The following is a 16610-nucleotide window of genomic DNA, read 5'->3' as shown; positions in this document are numbered from 1 at the left end:
GCCACAATAGTTTACAATGGAAGAACGGTACGTGGCAGAGAAATATTTTTCATATCCCTTTCTCGATGTTTCGAAAGAATATCATTTAATTGATGAACATAAGACGACGATTTGTTTGCAGATTTTTCTACTGCCTTCAGTTCTGTTGAAATTTCATTCATCTAACATATAAGTGAATCGATTAAAATTATTGAATAAGTATTAATAGGAACATCTATCTACATCGTTTTTTGAATAAAATCTTACGTAGTCTTTATATTCCAAATATCTGTTGTACTTTTGATTGTTATTATAGATCTGTTTGACTTGTATCATAAAGATAAGGCACAGCAAAAGACCACCAAGTAACACAAGTAAATTTGTATTTTGGAAACCACGTAAAACGAGCATCACTTACGTTGTGGTTATGTTTGTAGTTCAAAATTTCGATTCACCGAAAAAATGTTGAGTAAAATATTGTTTATTATCTCAAAAATATTGTTTATTTAATGTATTAATATACAAATTAGGAACTTAATATTATATTATTATCGTACATCACACGCGATAACTTTTATCGGACATATATATTATAGGTAACGTAACAAGAAATATTAATTTAAAATATCAATTAGGTTAGTTAACACAATAGAAGTTTTAGCTCTGTATAGTAGATGTCGCCATTATTCAGTGGCGTCACTGGCATATAGGTAAGATTGCCTGGTTCCCTGTTATCACACAGCGGTTGACTAGAATTTCTCTTACATCACCAAGCGGAAGGAAGCTATCAGGCCTGGTGGGGGTTGCATTGCTTGATAGTACGATATGACATGATGCTAATCATAACATAACTTTAATAATGTGACCATAGTCATAACCCAACCATACTCATATCAGGTATAAGAGTAATATATAATAGTAATGAAATAAAAAAGTAATGAAATAAACTCTATTTTTATTAAAAATAACTCAATGTAAAATAATGTATGACATAGTTCTATTGAATATATACATGTATAGATACATAAATATAATATAATACAAAAAATAAAAATATGCACTTTGAAGCATAATACATATACAGTGAATCAAATTAATGGTCGAATCTTTCGATAATAAGTGACACACGAGAATTTCGTCGCGATCTCCTTGTCGAACGATGTATTGATAATCGAACAAAATCAGGAATCGCAGAACATATTTTTTTATTTAAAACATTAATACGATGTGTGTGGTACAAGATGTTGAAAAGTAACATAATTAAAAAATACAAGTTATTCTGAAAACTTCTCTTTTATTGTATCGTTTGCGAACAAAATCTGATACGCGTACAATACAACTTAAATATTATGATACATGAACTTGAATTTTCTTTACAAAGTCATGATTGGTACGGACACATTCATATGTGCGACAATCTTGATTTATATTTTATAAACTTTGATTGAAAACCTAGGTGCGCACGCTTCTTAAAAAAAGCTACCAAACATTGTCACTAGTTACTTCTTTCAAAGTTTTCGTAGTTTTACATTATATTAATCACATATTTACAAACAAGTTTGTAACACACATGACTTCTAAAATCAGCCTAATTATAGCACGATGTTCCCATGAACACACCTGACAATTAAATAACGGAGGTTGAAAACTGTAAACGAGATGGTACTTTTATTAGAAACATATTAGGTCTGTGGTGAAGTTCTGTCGCTTTTATCCCGGAATGTTTGATCTCCCCGTAATAAATAAGAGAACATCTAATTGGTACAGAGTTCCGTTATGCACAGCCTAATTTATAAATTTTGTAAATTTAAAAAATGAAATTGTCCACTAACAAAATGCACCTGTGACATTATATACTTTATAAGTATTAAATGTCGTGCAACGTTTCCAAGGATAACATTACTCGTATACTGTTCCATAGGGCGACCATGTCAGAATTATTATAGTGGCCATTATGGAATAATGTCCTTATGTGTTTGGAGCACTGGTGGATCAATGCATAACGATTTATGCGACTCGTTGCATTTGTATTAGATATATCGGAAAGTTCGAGTCGTGCAATCTCACGGTTCGTAACATAATTGTTTTGCGCAGGTACGTTACACAGTTCTACATGTATGCCATCAGTCGGTCAAGAAGGGAAACTATAAAGTGAACCAGTCTTCAAATAATAAAAATCTGTCACTATAAAAAGAAGTATAATAGAGACTTAGTATATTAAGGAGCTTTAGACGAAAATGAAATTATTAATGTCAAATTGGCACCATTGTACTATCTGTTTCGATTACACCTGAAAATATTGAACAGTGAAAATTCAGTAATCTTATAGAAATTATACTTTTAATTGACACCACTGTCTCTTTTATGCAAGTGGAAAAGATGAGCTGCTTATTAAAATGCAAATAGTTTTAAATGATAATCACAAATAAATTATAGAAAGATCTCTTTATTTGTTTTTGTTGTAGTATTGCAAAAGCCAAATAAAGAGAATGACAGAACTTTTCCATAGACTGAACAGTCAATGACATTGATTCATGCTGTGATTCATACACTTCTTGTTATTGTGAGGTCAAATCACTAGATGACAATATTATAACAGGGTGATGTACATCATAAGTAGCTATGTAGAATTATTATGGCACTGTTTACAGGGCAGAGTAGCTGGAATGTTCAAAAATATCTAATCTATATGCAAAGAGTAACACGAACTGCTATGAAATAACAATGTTCTGTCAACAACTTTGCATATGCCATGTGTAAAATTTATAACAGATTATTAATTCAACGGAAAAATGATTATTTATCAAGTATATATTATAATGTTTTGAGAATGAATATATATATATATATAAAGAACAATATTTTGGTATTTAATAAATAATCATTCGTTCATTGGATCGAAAATCTACTATAAATTTTAGATGTTATGACGCTATTGACAAAATGTTAATTTAGATCGATTCGTTCGATTCGTTACACATAGATTAGTCGTTTTAATGTTAGATTTTTTGAAGCTTTCAGTACATAAATTACACCATCTAGTATTATAGCATATCGCCATCTAGTATTATAGCTGCCAACAATTACAATTGTACCGCAAAGGGCAAAGGGTAAAATGAATCAAACATTTGATTTGTCCCACAACACGAATCAGTGTCATCAGATGTAGGTACATACATACATAGAACTAAATTAGAATTCGATGGATATACAATGAAAATACAGAATATTTAATGTATCTGTGATGGTTGACACAATGGAAGAGTTTGAAGTTCGTTTGTGCGAATAAAAATCAGTTACAAATGTGGAGAATCGATTAGAAAATAGAAAATAGTAAACCACGTATTGTATATTCTAATTATGTTCTCTGTATATTTTACACTTTTTTTTCTTAGAATATTTAATGTATATTTGAAAAACAATGAACTTATATATTAAATTTAGTCACCTTGATTTAAGTGAAAAATTCATTATCACTCATATTTAGTAACGTACATGTCATACGTAACCATTAAAGGTATTTTACATAAATAATTTTAATATCATCGGTTCTGATTAATTCTTCAATTTCGAAAAAGATTTAATTAATGTAACGAGAGCACGTACAGTTAACGTCAGTGATTCATGTCGTTTGAGGGTAATTGTTAGGCATATCCCTTCATAGTACGCTATCAGTTGTCGTTTCGTTGACACGCTAGATGTCGTTACTATAATGTCAATGAGAGAATAGAATTATAACTATGCTGTCGAGCACGTGATGGAGCGACATGTTGAAACATTTAAGTTGGTCGCAACGTCGTAACTAACTTCTTTGATGAATGGTACGAATTCTAATAAAATAACAATGCTTCATGAATGGTAAAGTATATAATAGGTTATTAGTTGAATAACGAATTCGAATATTTTATTTAAATTACACACACATACACACACATTTAATACTTTAGAATATTTTGTACATTTCGATTCCGTATATTTCATTCTAATATATTAAATATGTGTAATATATTTGTGTATATGTAATTTAAACAAAATTTAATCAAACTATTGATTACGCATATCGAAATTCATTCTCAAAATATAAAGGTAAGTATTTAATAAATACTTTAATCCTGAGATTTGTAATTTATCTTAAACTTTAAATGACACGAAGCCATTGACAGAGCAGTGTTATTTCATAGATATTCGTACAATTTGTCATCTATAATCTATATATGTATGTAGGTTAGGCGCGTCTAGGTTACATATTCGACTCTCTCTGTCACATGATTGGTGATATAAATGATGTTGAGCACTTACACCGTATCGCTGCGCTATCTAGCGTTTCAACTGCACGTGTGGAGAAGGGGTAACGTGAAGTGAGCTGTATTCTCCTTAAACGACACAAGTCCTTGACACCGAGTGTGCATTCATTTCTGAAGAGTACTGATAAAATTTGTTGCATACATACTTATTCATACCGTTAACTAAAGAATATTATAGCTTTACATGTGACGAGTTATATTAAAATGTTCAAATCAGTCTTATTGATCAAATTTAGCTTAAATTGATCAATATCCTTGAAGAATTTAAAAACTAACATTATCTTCACGCGTTTATTATTGATATAGTAAGAACACTCATTGTTCATTTGTATTCCTTCACTACCGTCTTAATATTCGATAATTTAAAATTGATCAGTTCGTCTGACATTGATTTCATTTTACTACTTTACACCTTTATCGCACACCAAAGAGCTTATACGTCTTATAGTAGGACAAACGGTTAATAAATCTCATTTAGTAGCTAGACGCGCGTATCATCACAGCATTATCACATCAAACATAATACTCGTTGACGTTAGGCGCGTCAAAATCGCATCCCTATACACAACTCTCTTGAGTTGAAATTAATGGTGTACGAACAGTAACAATTTCTATTGAGGGATGATGTTTCACAGTCGAAACATTGAAGTCCTGGAATGCACTCTTTGTAGACAAAGGTGTTGGTACACACGACGATCCGTTAGAGACGTCAACTTTCGACGGTCTTGCGGTGTGGTCTATGCAAGCATAAATTGTTGCTTCTTTTGTGTATGGCTTACCGCCTACAATTACTCCGCTTCCGTAACCCTGAATGGTGCTTAAACCACCGACGCCACTTATACTAGTTAACTTTGTATCGGTTGCTATCGTTGATAAAGTTGTTGGGCGTGTTAGACATAATTCGGCATAAGTTATCTCGCCCGATAACTGAAAAAGAAAAAGGAAAAATATAATTTTATTGTTTATATTACATGTATATTTCGATCCAATCTGTTTAATTGTGTAAATTTATAAAGATTTTTATATCTTTATATTAATTTATAAAGATTTTTATATCTTTATATTAATTTATAAAGATTTTTATATCTTTATATTAATTTATAAAGATTTTTATATCTTTATATTAATTTATAAAGATCGTTACGATAGAAACATCAAGAATACGAATGTATAAAAACATACAAATTATCTAAACGACGGATTACAGAGTAATTAAAACTTGAAACCTTGATGAAATATATTTATAATGGGAATAAAGTTAGTTAATATTACACTAGCAGTACAGTATTAACTAATTTTGTTCTCATTATAAATGTATGTATTTTAACGAAGTTTCAACTTTTAATTACTCTGTGAGCTTGACGTTTTTATCGTGACATAACGATGGACGAAAATAGTTTGCTACATAAAAATCTTCAAATACGAATTATGATGTAATAAGTCAGTTCATTATATAATTTTAAATTTTCAAGTTTAAACGGAAAATTTATTTATTAACAGCATGAATGATGCTTAAAAGAATATTTTCAAAAATATAGGGTAAATTCTACAGTATCCATCAAAATAATAATTAATGATAAAAAGGAATAAAGTAAAATATTTTCATTTTTACTTACCGGTAAAGTTGGATAGTTATTGTAATCGTGTGAATATGGCTGCAATCCTTGTAGATGATTTACTTGTTGAACTGAAAGTGAAGATGGCGGAAGTCCATCTGGAGTATTTTGCGCAGCCAAAGGTGTGCCGGACATTGATCCCGTCAATTGGTAATCTGAACCTTTCAGTTTATTTTTGTAATTTAATGTTTTATTTTCAACAATGACTTGTATTATTGCATTTTTTCGACACAAATATTTCTACATTTTGAAAACCCGTAAACATGTCTCACTTCTATATTTTTACATTATATTTATAATTTCTCTTACAATGTTCAATCTCTTTGCAATAATAATAAAATTTCTAGCTATAAACGTTCAAATGTTTTAAAAAATTGTAAAAGGATACTTTCACGAGAGAAAAAAGTGATTTTTATTATATTCTTCGTTATTTCCTATATAATTAGGACAAGCGAGAGCGAGATTGCTAAAAATGTATCTTTGGTATAGTTTTTAAACGTTGGTACAGTCGGTAGAATAAAATTTGGTCGCAGTTCCGTATCATATACACTTACGAAGGACCTCTTGTCCTTTCTAAGTCTATGCGATGTAAATAATTGAATCGATACATTTTGCATTTTAGTGAAACAATGTCGTATTCAATTTTCATAAATAGAGATACAATTTCAAATATGAAAGTTAGGCTCGTTCGTATTTCTATTTTGTATGTTATAATTTAGAATGATTTGTCCCTTCAATTTTGGAGTGAATTAGTATCATACCTTTATTTACTGGAACGACATCAGGATTCCTGTCGTCAGTATCGTAAAGATCTTCGGAGCTAGGTGCGGTGCTCTTTTTTAACGGTAAATCACTTGGCCTTTGAGTTCTTCTTTCACTTCTGATTTTCATAGCTATTAGAATAGTGACGGTAAGGAAAAGCAATGCGGTAACCACTCCGATCAAACCCGCTAATAACGGGGTGATCTCGAATGGTACCGGGGTACCTGTAAACAAAATACGTACTGCTTTTGTGCATTTATTTTAGAATTAAAGAATCATGGAAGTAAGTATATCGATATAGGTCAATAAAAATACTTTCAGTAGATTTAGAACAAAATATTCTAGTAGCTTCGAATTGTTTCTACTGTACCGACATCACATCGGTAACGAGTTTTGAGTATAGGTTAAGTATAGATTGAGTATAGGTTAAAGCTGGAAAAGTTAAGTAACCTATTCAAGCACGCGTCAATTTATATTGATCAAGATTCTTCTCACGCTATAATCTAGGATAGGTAAATATAGCTCAGTCATGCGCAAGTTCCCGATTCGTTTTATAAATATTCGATTTTAAATAAATTATTTGAATAAGTTTATTTAGATGGAAATGTTGTCAATACGACGAGTGGCCCTTAACAGTTCGAATAATACTTTTGTAACCTATGATGTGTTTTATTCAATTTAATAAATAAAGTCTTTTTTTTAATTCAAATATGTGTTATTATTTAATTTCAATGAAGTTTATACATGCGTTATCCTCATACATTCTCTATACGCAATGTATACGACAATTTTTCAATATTTATTATACTGTATGGTTTGTGTGAATTTCAATTAGAAGTATGTTGTGGTGGTTTCTAAACGAAGGGTGAATGAATGAAAAATACGAAAAGAAAGGGAAAAAGCGTTTCATCATCTAAGGCCTGCTAAGGGATTTATCAGTAAGGTATTCTAACAGGACCTGTTTTATACAACAGTGTAAAGATCGGTAAGGATCGTATATATAGTGATCGGAGCCGATACGGGAACTTGCGAGAAACGGTCAGCGATCGAGTTTCCTTCTAGTGGCGAAAATGGGAGATACCGCTATAATGTCATTGTTCGAATACTTTTATGAGTCCGTATGTGCGTGTGCGCGCGCACGTATGGATAGAGAAGGGGGAGGAGACGAAGTAATCAAAAGATAGTGCTCACTGTGCGATTAAATTTTTTTCCTACGCCAAGTTTTTTGGTGTATCTCCGTTTATAAAAGAATTTGTGCTATTTTCTAGAATCACCCTGTATAGTTCCATGTTGCGCTTCTGGCGATTAACTCTAATTTGCAATTGAAGGTATTAAAATACTTCTACGCCATATATCTATCGCAATACTCTTTAAAATATAAAAAGAATATTAGCAACATTATTTACCAGTTTGTTTTTCAGCAAGCTTCAGAGTAAATCCTTCTAAAGGAGTGGGCTCGCTTCGTCCTTTTGCATTTACTGCATATACGATCATATTGAGAACCTTGCCAGGTTCTAAATTTTGAACAGTAAAGGCAGCATTCTCCTTCGATGTGATGTTCGCTTGAAGTTTGCCCGTGTGCTGATCGAAGACCTCGAGAAAAAAGTGTTGGGGTTGACCACCATCAAAACCGGTGAAACATTCGACCGACAGTGACCTGGTTGTTTGATTGGACAGTGTACAGTTGTACGGAGATTCAGGTTTCCCTGTAAACGATTACGTTAGAGTTCTTCAAACGAATATCAAGCAGTCGTTCGACAAAATATACACTGTCGTTTAAAAGTTCGAAGCACCCTAGAATCTTTACAAGAAACGAACCATTTTTTGCACATGTACAAACGTTCTACCGAAAATATTACTTTACGTATTTACCGGGCTTTGTGTGAATACAATTAAAGACGAAAATGGTAGTTTTATTTGGAAAAAATGTGACATAAAATTTTACATCGAAGAAACGTGAAATAAAATTTTACATTAAAAAAAAATGTAAAATAATACATTGTGCTAAAAAAATAAGAAGGAAACTTGAATGTTGGAGAGTAATTCTCAGCAAATATTATTTTATTATATTTCACACATAGGCATACCCGCAGGAATAATGTGAAATACACAGGCATTCTTCTGTTGACCCGCGGTATTACTGGCCCAGCAAAACACTGTGCCATAGTCCATTTCCGTAACTGGTCGGTATATAAGAACACTTTCAGTGTGTCTTGTGGAGTTCTTGTATCGTGCTTGGGGTACGTCTACCATTTCTTCGGTATTATTGAAAGTCCAACGAAAGCTATCTGGTGGTGGATATGCTTCAACTCTGCAAATTACTCGAGCATCTTCGAGACGTGTCACTCCGAAAATACGTTTCTGATCTGGTACACAAATAGGTTTATCTGCAAATAACGAAAACGGTCGTTAAAAGTTGTTGCAAATTTTGTATACAGTATTTTTCAAACAATTTAAAAAAAAAAAAAAAAGAAACGAATTTCCAGAGTTATCAATCGAGAACTCGATTTCTTTCATTTTGAACTACAAATCGGTCGAGATACAAATATACCATTCGACATAAAGATTGCAGTGTACACCGAGAGCGAGCAAGATGGAGTAACAAGAGCAAGCTTCACATTACACGTGCTCGGTGAGCGAAACATCAAAGTGATGCTGCGTGCGTATTGATGTATCAATGCGAAGCAAAATTTTCATATTTTTTATAATATCTGTACAAGAATATCATACACGGTTCGGAGGGGTTTCCTCGATGAAAATAAATACATCCAAACACAAAGCGATTTTTTTCCCGCGTAATTAAAATTAATCCGAACGAGGCTTCGTTTGGACCAATTTCCACCGGAAAAATCTTATCTATCCATTGGTAATAGTGTCACGAAGATCCAATAAAAAATACAAATTTGATTTTCCATTCGTAGAAAATCTATTTGGCGCGCGGTGAGGATTGTTCTCGTTTACGATTTACATTTAATTTTTCCGTTTCAAATATAAACCATGAGAGTAAATTTCGTTATTTGATGTAAATCTGGTGCTAAATCTGTGACTTGTAAGTGAAAATTAGTCTGTCGAGAAAATTTCTAACGAATGAAAAGATGGCATGGATGATAATAGTTTAGGTTGGTATAGAAGAAGATCTAACGGATGTTTAGGTATCAATTGCGAGAGTAAAGCGAAATCCAATTGTTGGAATGCATGTGAATTTCAGATGCACGTGGTATAAGATAATATTTGTTAGTTAATGGAATATATTAGAATATATGCATACTTGTATACTTTAAGTTAATACTGTACGTTAATTTTAAACGAATAGTTTAAAAAAGATAAGCATAGGAAACTTACACATAATTTTAAGCTCGACGTTATTACTGGTACCATCACCTTCGACATTGCTAGCTATACAAGTATAATTCCCAGCCTGAGAACGATTGACCTCCCTCAAAGCCAAACCGTATTGTTGCACTATCACACCATTCTTTGCATTATTTTGTATCACGTTTCCCTGTAACAGTATACATATATTGGATATTTATAAGTATGAAATATTAATTACAGGCAACGTCTTCGTTACTGGTAAACAAAAGGGTATTTCAAATGTATTTCTCATTGCAAACGAGAAATGGTTCTACACTTTTAATGTCTGTACAACTACGATTTGATATCATACGTATTGTTGTTGTAATTGTGAAAGAAACTGAAAAGAATTTGCGAAAAGATATTATAGTGTTTTAGCTTACATTGTGTTTCCATACTACTTTATAAGCTGCAGGGTTGGCATGCACTTTGCACTCAAAATAAACGTCGTCGCCTTCTTCAATATCATCTGGATTCATATTGGATCCTAACTCCAGGTACAAAATTGGAATAACTAGAACAAAATAAATCTACAACTATCATAACCCAATTAATCACCTACAATATTGTGAGGGAAAATATTGTTTATTGAACTAATGTGTGTTTTTCCCCGTATATAAATTAATATTCCCCTTCGTTTAACGACGGAATATCGGATCTGCGCGAGGTGACGACACATAAGGAAAAAAGGAAACACAAAAAGGAAAAAAGAGCAATCGCGTTCGCATTGTGGGACGTACACGTTTCTTGAAATTTCTTTCCAACTTTCGCGATACCGGTCGACGCACGTGCGTATAGATCGCTGGTTCAAATTTTGCTCTTTGTTTATCGATTTATCGAAAACAGTCGCTAAATCGCTGCCCGAAATTCACGCGATTCGCCCGTGAAAATCCGTCCCTACAATACAGTTATATGGATTATTATATCTTACACAAGCGTGTAAGACATTAATTATGTTTAAAGTTTGAGCGATTTTTAATTCTAGAATCTGGTAATCTCGGGCAATATTTTTATTCCAACGCTTTGTGTTTTTTAAATACTACATTTTCGTTCCAGTAACACGCGAATTTCAAGAAAAGAAATTCAGTATTTATATTATTTAGGAAAATAATGAAAAAAAAAAAAAGAAATAAGAATCCATCAACACTATTATTTAAAATTACCGTACAAATTTATATAATTCGTACAACTCTTGCAAAATAAATGTGTTTTCCTTCTTTCGATTAATGCTTTACTTACAAAAAACATTCAATTTCCATGTGTTTTCCATTGCACCGTCTTGAACCTTGGTATTGTCTGCTCGACAAATTATTACTTTGTCGTGGTCATGTAATGTTGGTTTTAAAACTAACGTGGAACTTGTCATGTTACCGTCCTCAGATACCTTTAACAATAAATAGTAGATGTAAACGTACGAGAGTGTACATAAATACTAAGTACTTCTGTTCTGTACATGGTATTTTGAAAATTAGTCTCATATTTTGGTAGTAGATGTAAACGTACGAGAATGTACATAAGTACTAAGTACTTTTGTTCTGTACATGGTATTTTGAAAATTAGTCTCATACTTTGGTAGTAGATGTAAACGTAAGAGAATGTACATAAGTACTAAGTACTTTTGTTCAAAACATAGTATTTTGAAAATTAGTCTCATACTTTGGTAGTAGATGTAAACGTACGAGAATGTACATAAGTACTAAGTACTTCTGTTCTGTACATGGTATTTTGAAAATTAGTCTCATACTTTGGTAGTAGATGTAAACGTACGAGAATGTACATAAATACTAAGTACTTTTGTTTAGTACATAGTATTTTGAAAATTAGTCTCATACTTTGGTAGTAGATGTAAACGTAAGAGAATGTACATAAGTACTAAGTACTTTTGTTCAAAACATAGTATTTTGAAAATTAGTCTCATACTTTGGTAGTAGATGTAAACGTACGAGAATGTACATAAGTATTTAAGTAACTTTTGTTCAGTACATGGTGTTTTGAAAATTAGTTTCGTACACGTGGGAGATTTATTATGGAGACGAGAATATAGTGAAACAATGATAAATATCATCAATGATAGCCTTGAATTTGATGAAAAAGTCATAGTGAGCGACAAGGCTCAGTTGATCTCAGTGGAGAAGAAGAAGAACAATTCGTCAAGAAACAGAGTAATCGTTATTGAACTGTTGAAAGTTCGTGTCTACCTCGTGTCTGTGTAAAGTGGTTGTTTGGTACGGAAAATGATAATGGAATTCAATAACGGTTACTGGTGTATGTTATCGAGATATGTTGCAAAATTTCTTATCGCGTAAAATGATTGAGTTGGGCTTGGGAAACATGTGGTTTCAACAGAACGATGGTACGACACGTGATACGATACAAGTTCTGGAATCCAGCAATGACATCGACTAGCTGTCCAGTTTCTCTGACTCGACAACTCTGGATTTATTTTTCCAGGGTTTTTTTAAAGAGAGCAAGTCTACGTTAATAAACTCAGAACTCTGGAACAATTAAAGAAGTAAATATATGCCAAGAGATTAATAACATTTCTCCGAAAACCTTCAGAAATCTGATGCAAAATACACTCCAAAGTTCTGGAGTGAACAGAACCGATCATCTGTTTCGATAAATATTATAATTTACATATGTAAACAAATTAGCAGCCTTTTACTACTTTTAGACATTATTTACGAACAACATAAGGTACTAATTTTTGGGACACCTTGTATTATATAATACGAATAATCGTGTACGAAAAGCATCGAAAGTTTATTTTACTTTTTAATATCGGACTATTGTTCGTAATGTTCGAAGTAATAATCGGTATACATAATGATACGTGTAATAACAATACTGTAGTCATTTATAGAAATGACATGATGGGTGATGTTGAAGCGGTACGTAGAAAATGAAAAAGAAAACATGTCATGTTCTGTACCGTTTTATATTGTGTTTCATTGTTCCATTTGCTTACAAATTGTTGTAAAGAAATATGATCACTTTAATAATGGAAATACGTAAATGGTAAATAAAGATACCTTTTCTGTGTAGTTGGTCAATTTCTTCCCATCTATGTACCAGGACAATTTGGCAGGTGGCCTTGAACCAGCAGTCATGCAGTTTACGTCATACTTCCGATCAGCACTAAGAGGTGCATGCTCACTACTCATTATCGTCACACTCAACGGTTTCACTGAAATGTAGGAACAAGTGTGTCATTGGTTCTGTTGCTTATCGCTCGATGCTTTATTAACGTTTGATCATGTTTCCGTCTTGTGATCACAATACTCCTGGTATTATTAAACGAGATTCGTAAACATTAGTTACGTTTATAAATCGAATAATTGGCAACTACGAAAATTAAGGATGTCGATGGAGATCGCATGTGCAGACACACGGTAAAGATTCCTAGTATGCTATGCTTTTATGTAGTTCATCTTTGCCGAGTCATAGATAAATATACATAATTGGTACATTGTTGAACGAACGCTAATCCAATGAAATTCAATATAGTTTTGATGTATGCAAAATGAGCATAACGTGTAAACAGACATCTGATGCTACGTATTATTGGACAATTATTAAAATGAGCAAGAATACATATCCTGTACGTTGTTAACACCGTTTGAAGGTATTTTCTTCTACAGTACGACACCTGTGTTTTATAATGAAATTATGATCTACTTTCTAAATGGGAATCGTCAATCGTTTACAATAAGCATAATATATTTACGAAGTTCCGAGAAACTTACAGTGCATTTCGATAGCTACAGAGGCAGCGGCAGGTTGACTGATATTGTTGTTGGATGCTTGACAGGTAAATCGTGCATGAAGATCAGCTCTTGAGAGTTGCTTGACGATCAACGTGTTTCTACGAAGAGCAGGGAATTCACCTGGTTCGTCTTTGGAATCCAGAAGCATTTCTCCACGCCACCATCTCACTTTTGGTTCAGGACGACCTGGAGAGAAATACAAATGAACGAAGTAGAATTTAAAGAAACATTGATTTGTTGTTTTGTCTTAGGCACACTATTCCAATTTTAACGAATACAAGAGTAACCAAGTCCAAATCAGTTCTAGAACGAATGCACGATCGATCTTGGGTCATTGTTAAGTAGACAGCAGTCTACTAAGAGGATTCAAGGTGCGTTCAATTACTCGATTACTCAACGATTGGAAACGAGTTGTACAGATTCAACACGCGTTATGTCTTACATCAGGGCTACAGATATTTTGTAATAATTACTCGATATTACATTCACAAATTTATGTCAATTTAACGGTGACAATTTAAACTTAACAAGGTCGATAATATAGACTCAGCACGTCTTTGATGGTTAATCTGGAGTCTTACAAGCATAAGAGATTTTAAACAAAAGTTTGTGCAGTTAGCATCCAACATTCGCAGAATAGAGATGCTTGTCTTTTGTAATAGTCACAAGATTATTTTTGCTACTGCTATACCGTTACCGTGACTATCAACAAGTTACTATGACTCCTTCAAGCTTGCAAACTTTTATCTACAGAGTGTCCCAATCATCACCGGTCGATTTGAATTTTATACTGTTTTTAAAACGTCGGACCAATTAACCTGAAACTTGACATATGTCATCTGGATAGATGGGAAATTAATCATGGAAAAGTACACGGTGAAAGAACGCGTGAAAATTATTTAGGCGTATTACGAAAAATTGCGATCTTTAACGCCAACGATTTGGAAACTTTGTAATCATTTCTTTCAAAGTCATGTGGTCTGTAAAAAAAATTTAAATGACCATTTTGATGATATCTTATTTCATTATTAACTCCCAAATTTGTATTTTTAAATTAAAAAAATATATTACGATTACTTAAACCGTTTGAGTTTTATTCAAAAAGTAAATCGACCGGTGATGATTGGGACATCCTCTATATCGAAGTCCGACCGTTCGCGGCCCTTCCTGTTAAGTTTATTGTTATTCTTAATTTAAATAATCGTATGTAAAATAACATGTTTCAATGTACAAATGAAGTTACTCAAAATTAAACAAGAACAGTCCTATGTGCTTTCATTACAATTCCACAATGTCTACCTCCTGGGCTATTATGTTGCCCTGATACAATGTTTCAAAGTTCGACACAATGTCTGGCGAGAATCTCGAAAATTTTAATTCGTGGAATTTCTTGGAAGTGACGCTACGATTCCAGGAATCCGTAAAATTCAAATACCTCCTCGATCATCATGTTCTCCTAATTCCAAAGTGTAAAAGTCCGATACAATTTAAAAAAACATTCCGATAATTTTGATTTGTGGAATTTCTTGGAAATTACGACACAATTTCTGGAATATTTGGAATAGTGTCTTTCAAAATCACGCGAAAATTGTGACGTTATTTGTAAGAAAATTGGGAAAACAAATTTTTGATATTTTCGTCAGACATTTAATTTATTTAAGGAAAGAATTGGAAGAGAGCAAGAAAAAGGTTTAATTGAAAAAACAATTAAAATACTTAAACATTTTGTATATATTAAGAACAAATACCTGGTATAAATATTTGTACGATAAGTACATATACATAAGAAATTTATACAATGTACAATTTCTTTGGACTTATGAACAATTTAACGAAGTAATTATGTACTAGAATAATAATAGATAAATATTTGAATACCTTTTATTCGTTCTCAATACTCGTTTCGCTCTTATGAATAATTATTTATTTGTCATTAATAATTATACATCGAAATAATAACAGTTCAAAACAATAATTATACTATCGAAAATTACTGCTTAGGAGGGAAATAAAATGTCGATTGTATCGCAAATGAAATAAAATTTGAAACAAAGAAATGAAGTTAAAAACATGAGTTTCATAGAAACACTTTTGACTATTATTACAAATTTTGTTTTCGTACGAAATTGGGTTTTTATTCGTCAATGATGAAAATAAATGTCGAAGTGACAGAACGTGCTTGCTATTGCACGAATTACTAAATATTCAAAGAATGTTGAGAACATTGATGGTTGTCGCGAACCATCTCTGAGTACAGAGACTGGGTGGACCGATGCAACGAATGTTTGGAAACCATTACCGATTATTTACACAGAGAAAATTTATCAGTCGGAACGAAACATTCTACGATGGTGGTTGATGCCCCGAATAAAAACTCTGAAAGCGGTCGTGCGAAAAATATTCTCGCGGTTAGGGTGCGGCCTTCGGGTCGATCGAGCGCGGCGCCAACTGTGTGTGAGGAGTCGTCAAATTGACAACTCGGAATCGCGTTTTGACAGGTACTGTCATCAACACAGGTCATGTTAAATCGTTTCAATTTTTTCAACACATAGTTTGATGTATATACAATTACGTTACACCAGTCGAAAATACTTTGAAGATTATTTCTCAATCATACCAACAGTCTAAAGCGAACAGTCGAAGGGAAGATTGTTACAAATAACGATTTCTTATCGTTATATTACGAACAATCGTGCGTAGAATTCAAACGAAAACAATAATAAAATAAAGTATCTATTTATAAACAGGTGCACGTGCATTGCAACTAAATATTTTGTTCTTGATTAATGCTTTTTGAACGTTTTGAATTTTCAAAATTGTACAAAAAG

At 32.5% G+C, this 16610-nt stretch overlaps 1 protein-coding gene and 1 long non-coding RNA gene across 4 annotated transcripts in view; both read right to left on the bottom strand.

Moving 5' to 3' along the window:
- Positions 1 to 2: 2 nt before the first annotated feature.
- LOC143155209 (uncharacterized) lies at positions 3 to 400 on the bottom strand. Its single transcript, XR_012994348.1, has 2 exons — positions 247 to 400; positions 3 to 161 (listed from the first exon to the last, which is right to left on the bottom strand). It is a non-coding gene; the product is annotated as an uncharacterized LOC143155209 (long non-coding RNA).
- A 3597-nt stretch (positions 401 to 3997) lies between these two features.
- Positions 3998 to 16610, bottom strand: part of LOC143155285 (nephrin) — a 349292-nt gene continuing 336679 nt past the window's right edge. For 2 of the 3 annotated variants that reach the window (XM_076327850.1, XM_076327852.1), the window contains 10 exons: positions 13762 to 13968; positions 13048 to 13202; positions 11255 to 11399; positions 10399 to 10529; positions 10004 to 10163; positions 8749 to 9048; positions 8068 to 8367; positions 6661 to 6885; positions 5900 to 6060; positions 3998 to 5210 (listed from right to left, as the gene is read on the bottom strand). In XM_076327850.1, the coding sequence (XP_076183965.1) occupies positions 4842 to 5210; positions 5900 to 6060; positions 6661 to 6885; positions 8068 to 8367; positions 8749 to 9048; positions 10004 to 10163; positions 10399 to 10529; positions 11255 to 11399; positions 13048 to 13202; positions 13762 to 13968 (2153 nt within the window). In that variant the 3' untranslated portion in view covers positions 3998 to 4841. The remainder of the gene's footprint in view (positions 5211 to 5899; positions 6061 to 6660; positions 6886 to 8067; positions 8368 to 8748; positions 9049 to 10003; positions 10164 to 10398; positions 10530 to 11254; positions 11400 to 13047; positions 13203 to 13761; positions 13969 to 16610) is intronic. The other variant, XM_076327851.1, reaches the window with a different exon arrangement.

This window comes from Ptiloglossa arizonensis, chromosome 2 (genome assembly GCF_051014685.1).
Source record: "Ptiloglossa arizonensis isolate GNS036 chromosome 2, iyPtiAriz1_principal, whole genome shotgun sequence".
In the NCBI taxonomy this organism is placed as follows: Eukaryota; Metazoa; Arthropoda; class Insecta; order Hymenoptera; family Colletidae; genus Ptiloglossa; species Ptiloglossa arizonensis.
This window is presented reverse-complemented; position numbering and strand designations above follow the sequence as displayed.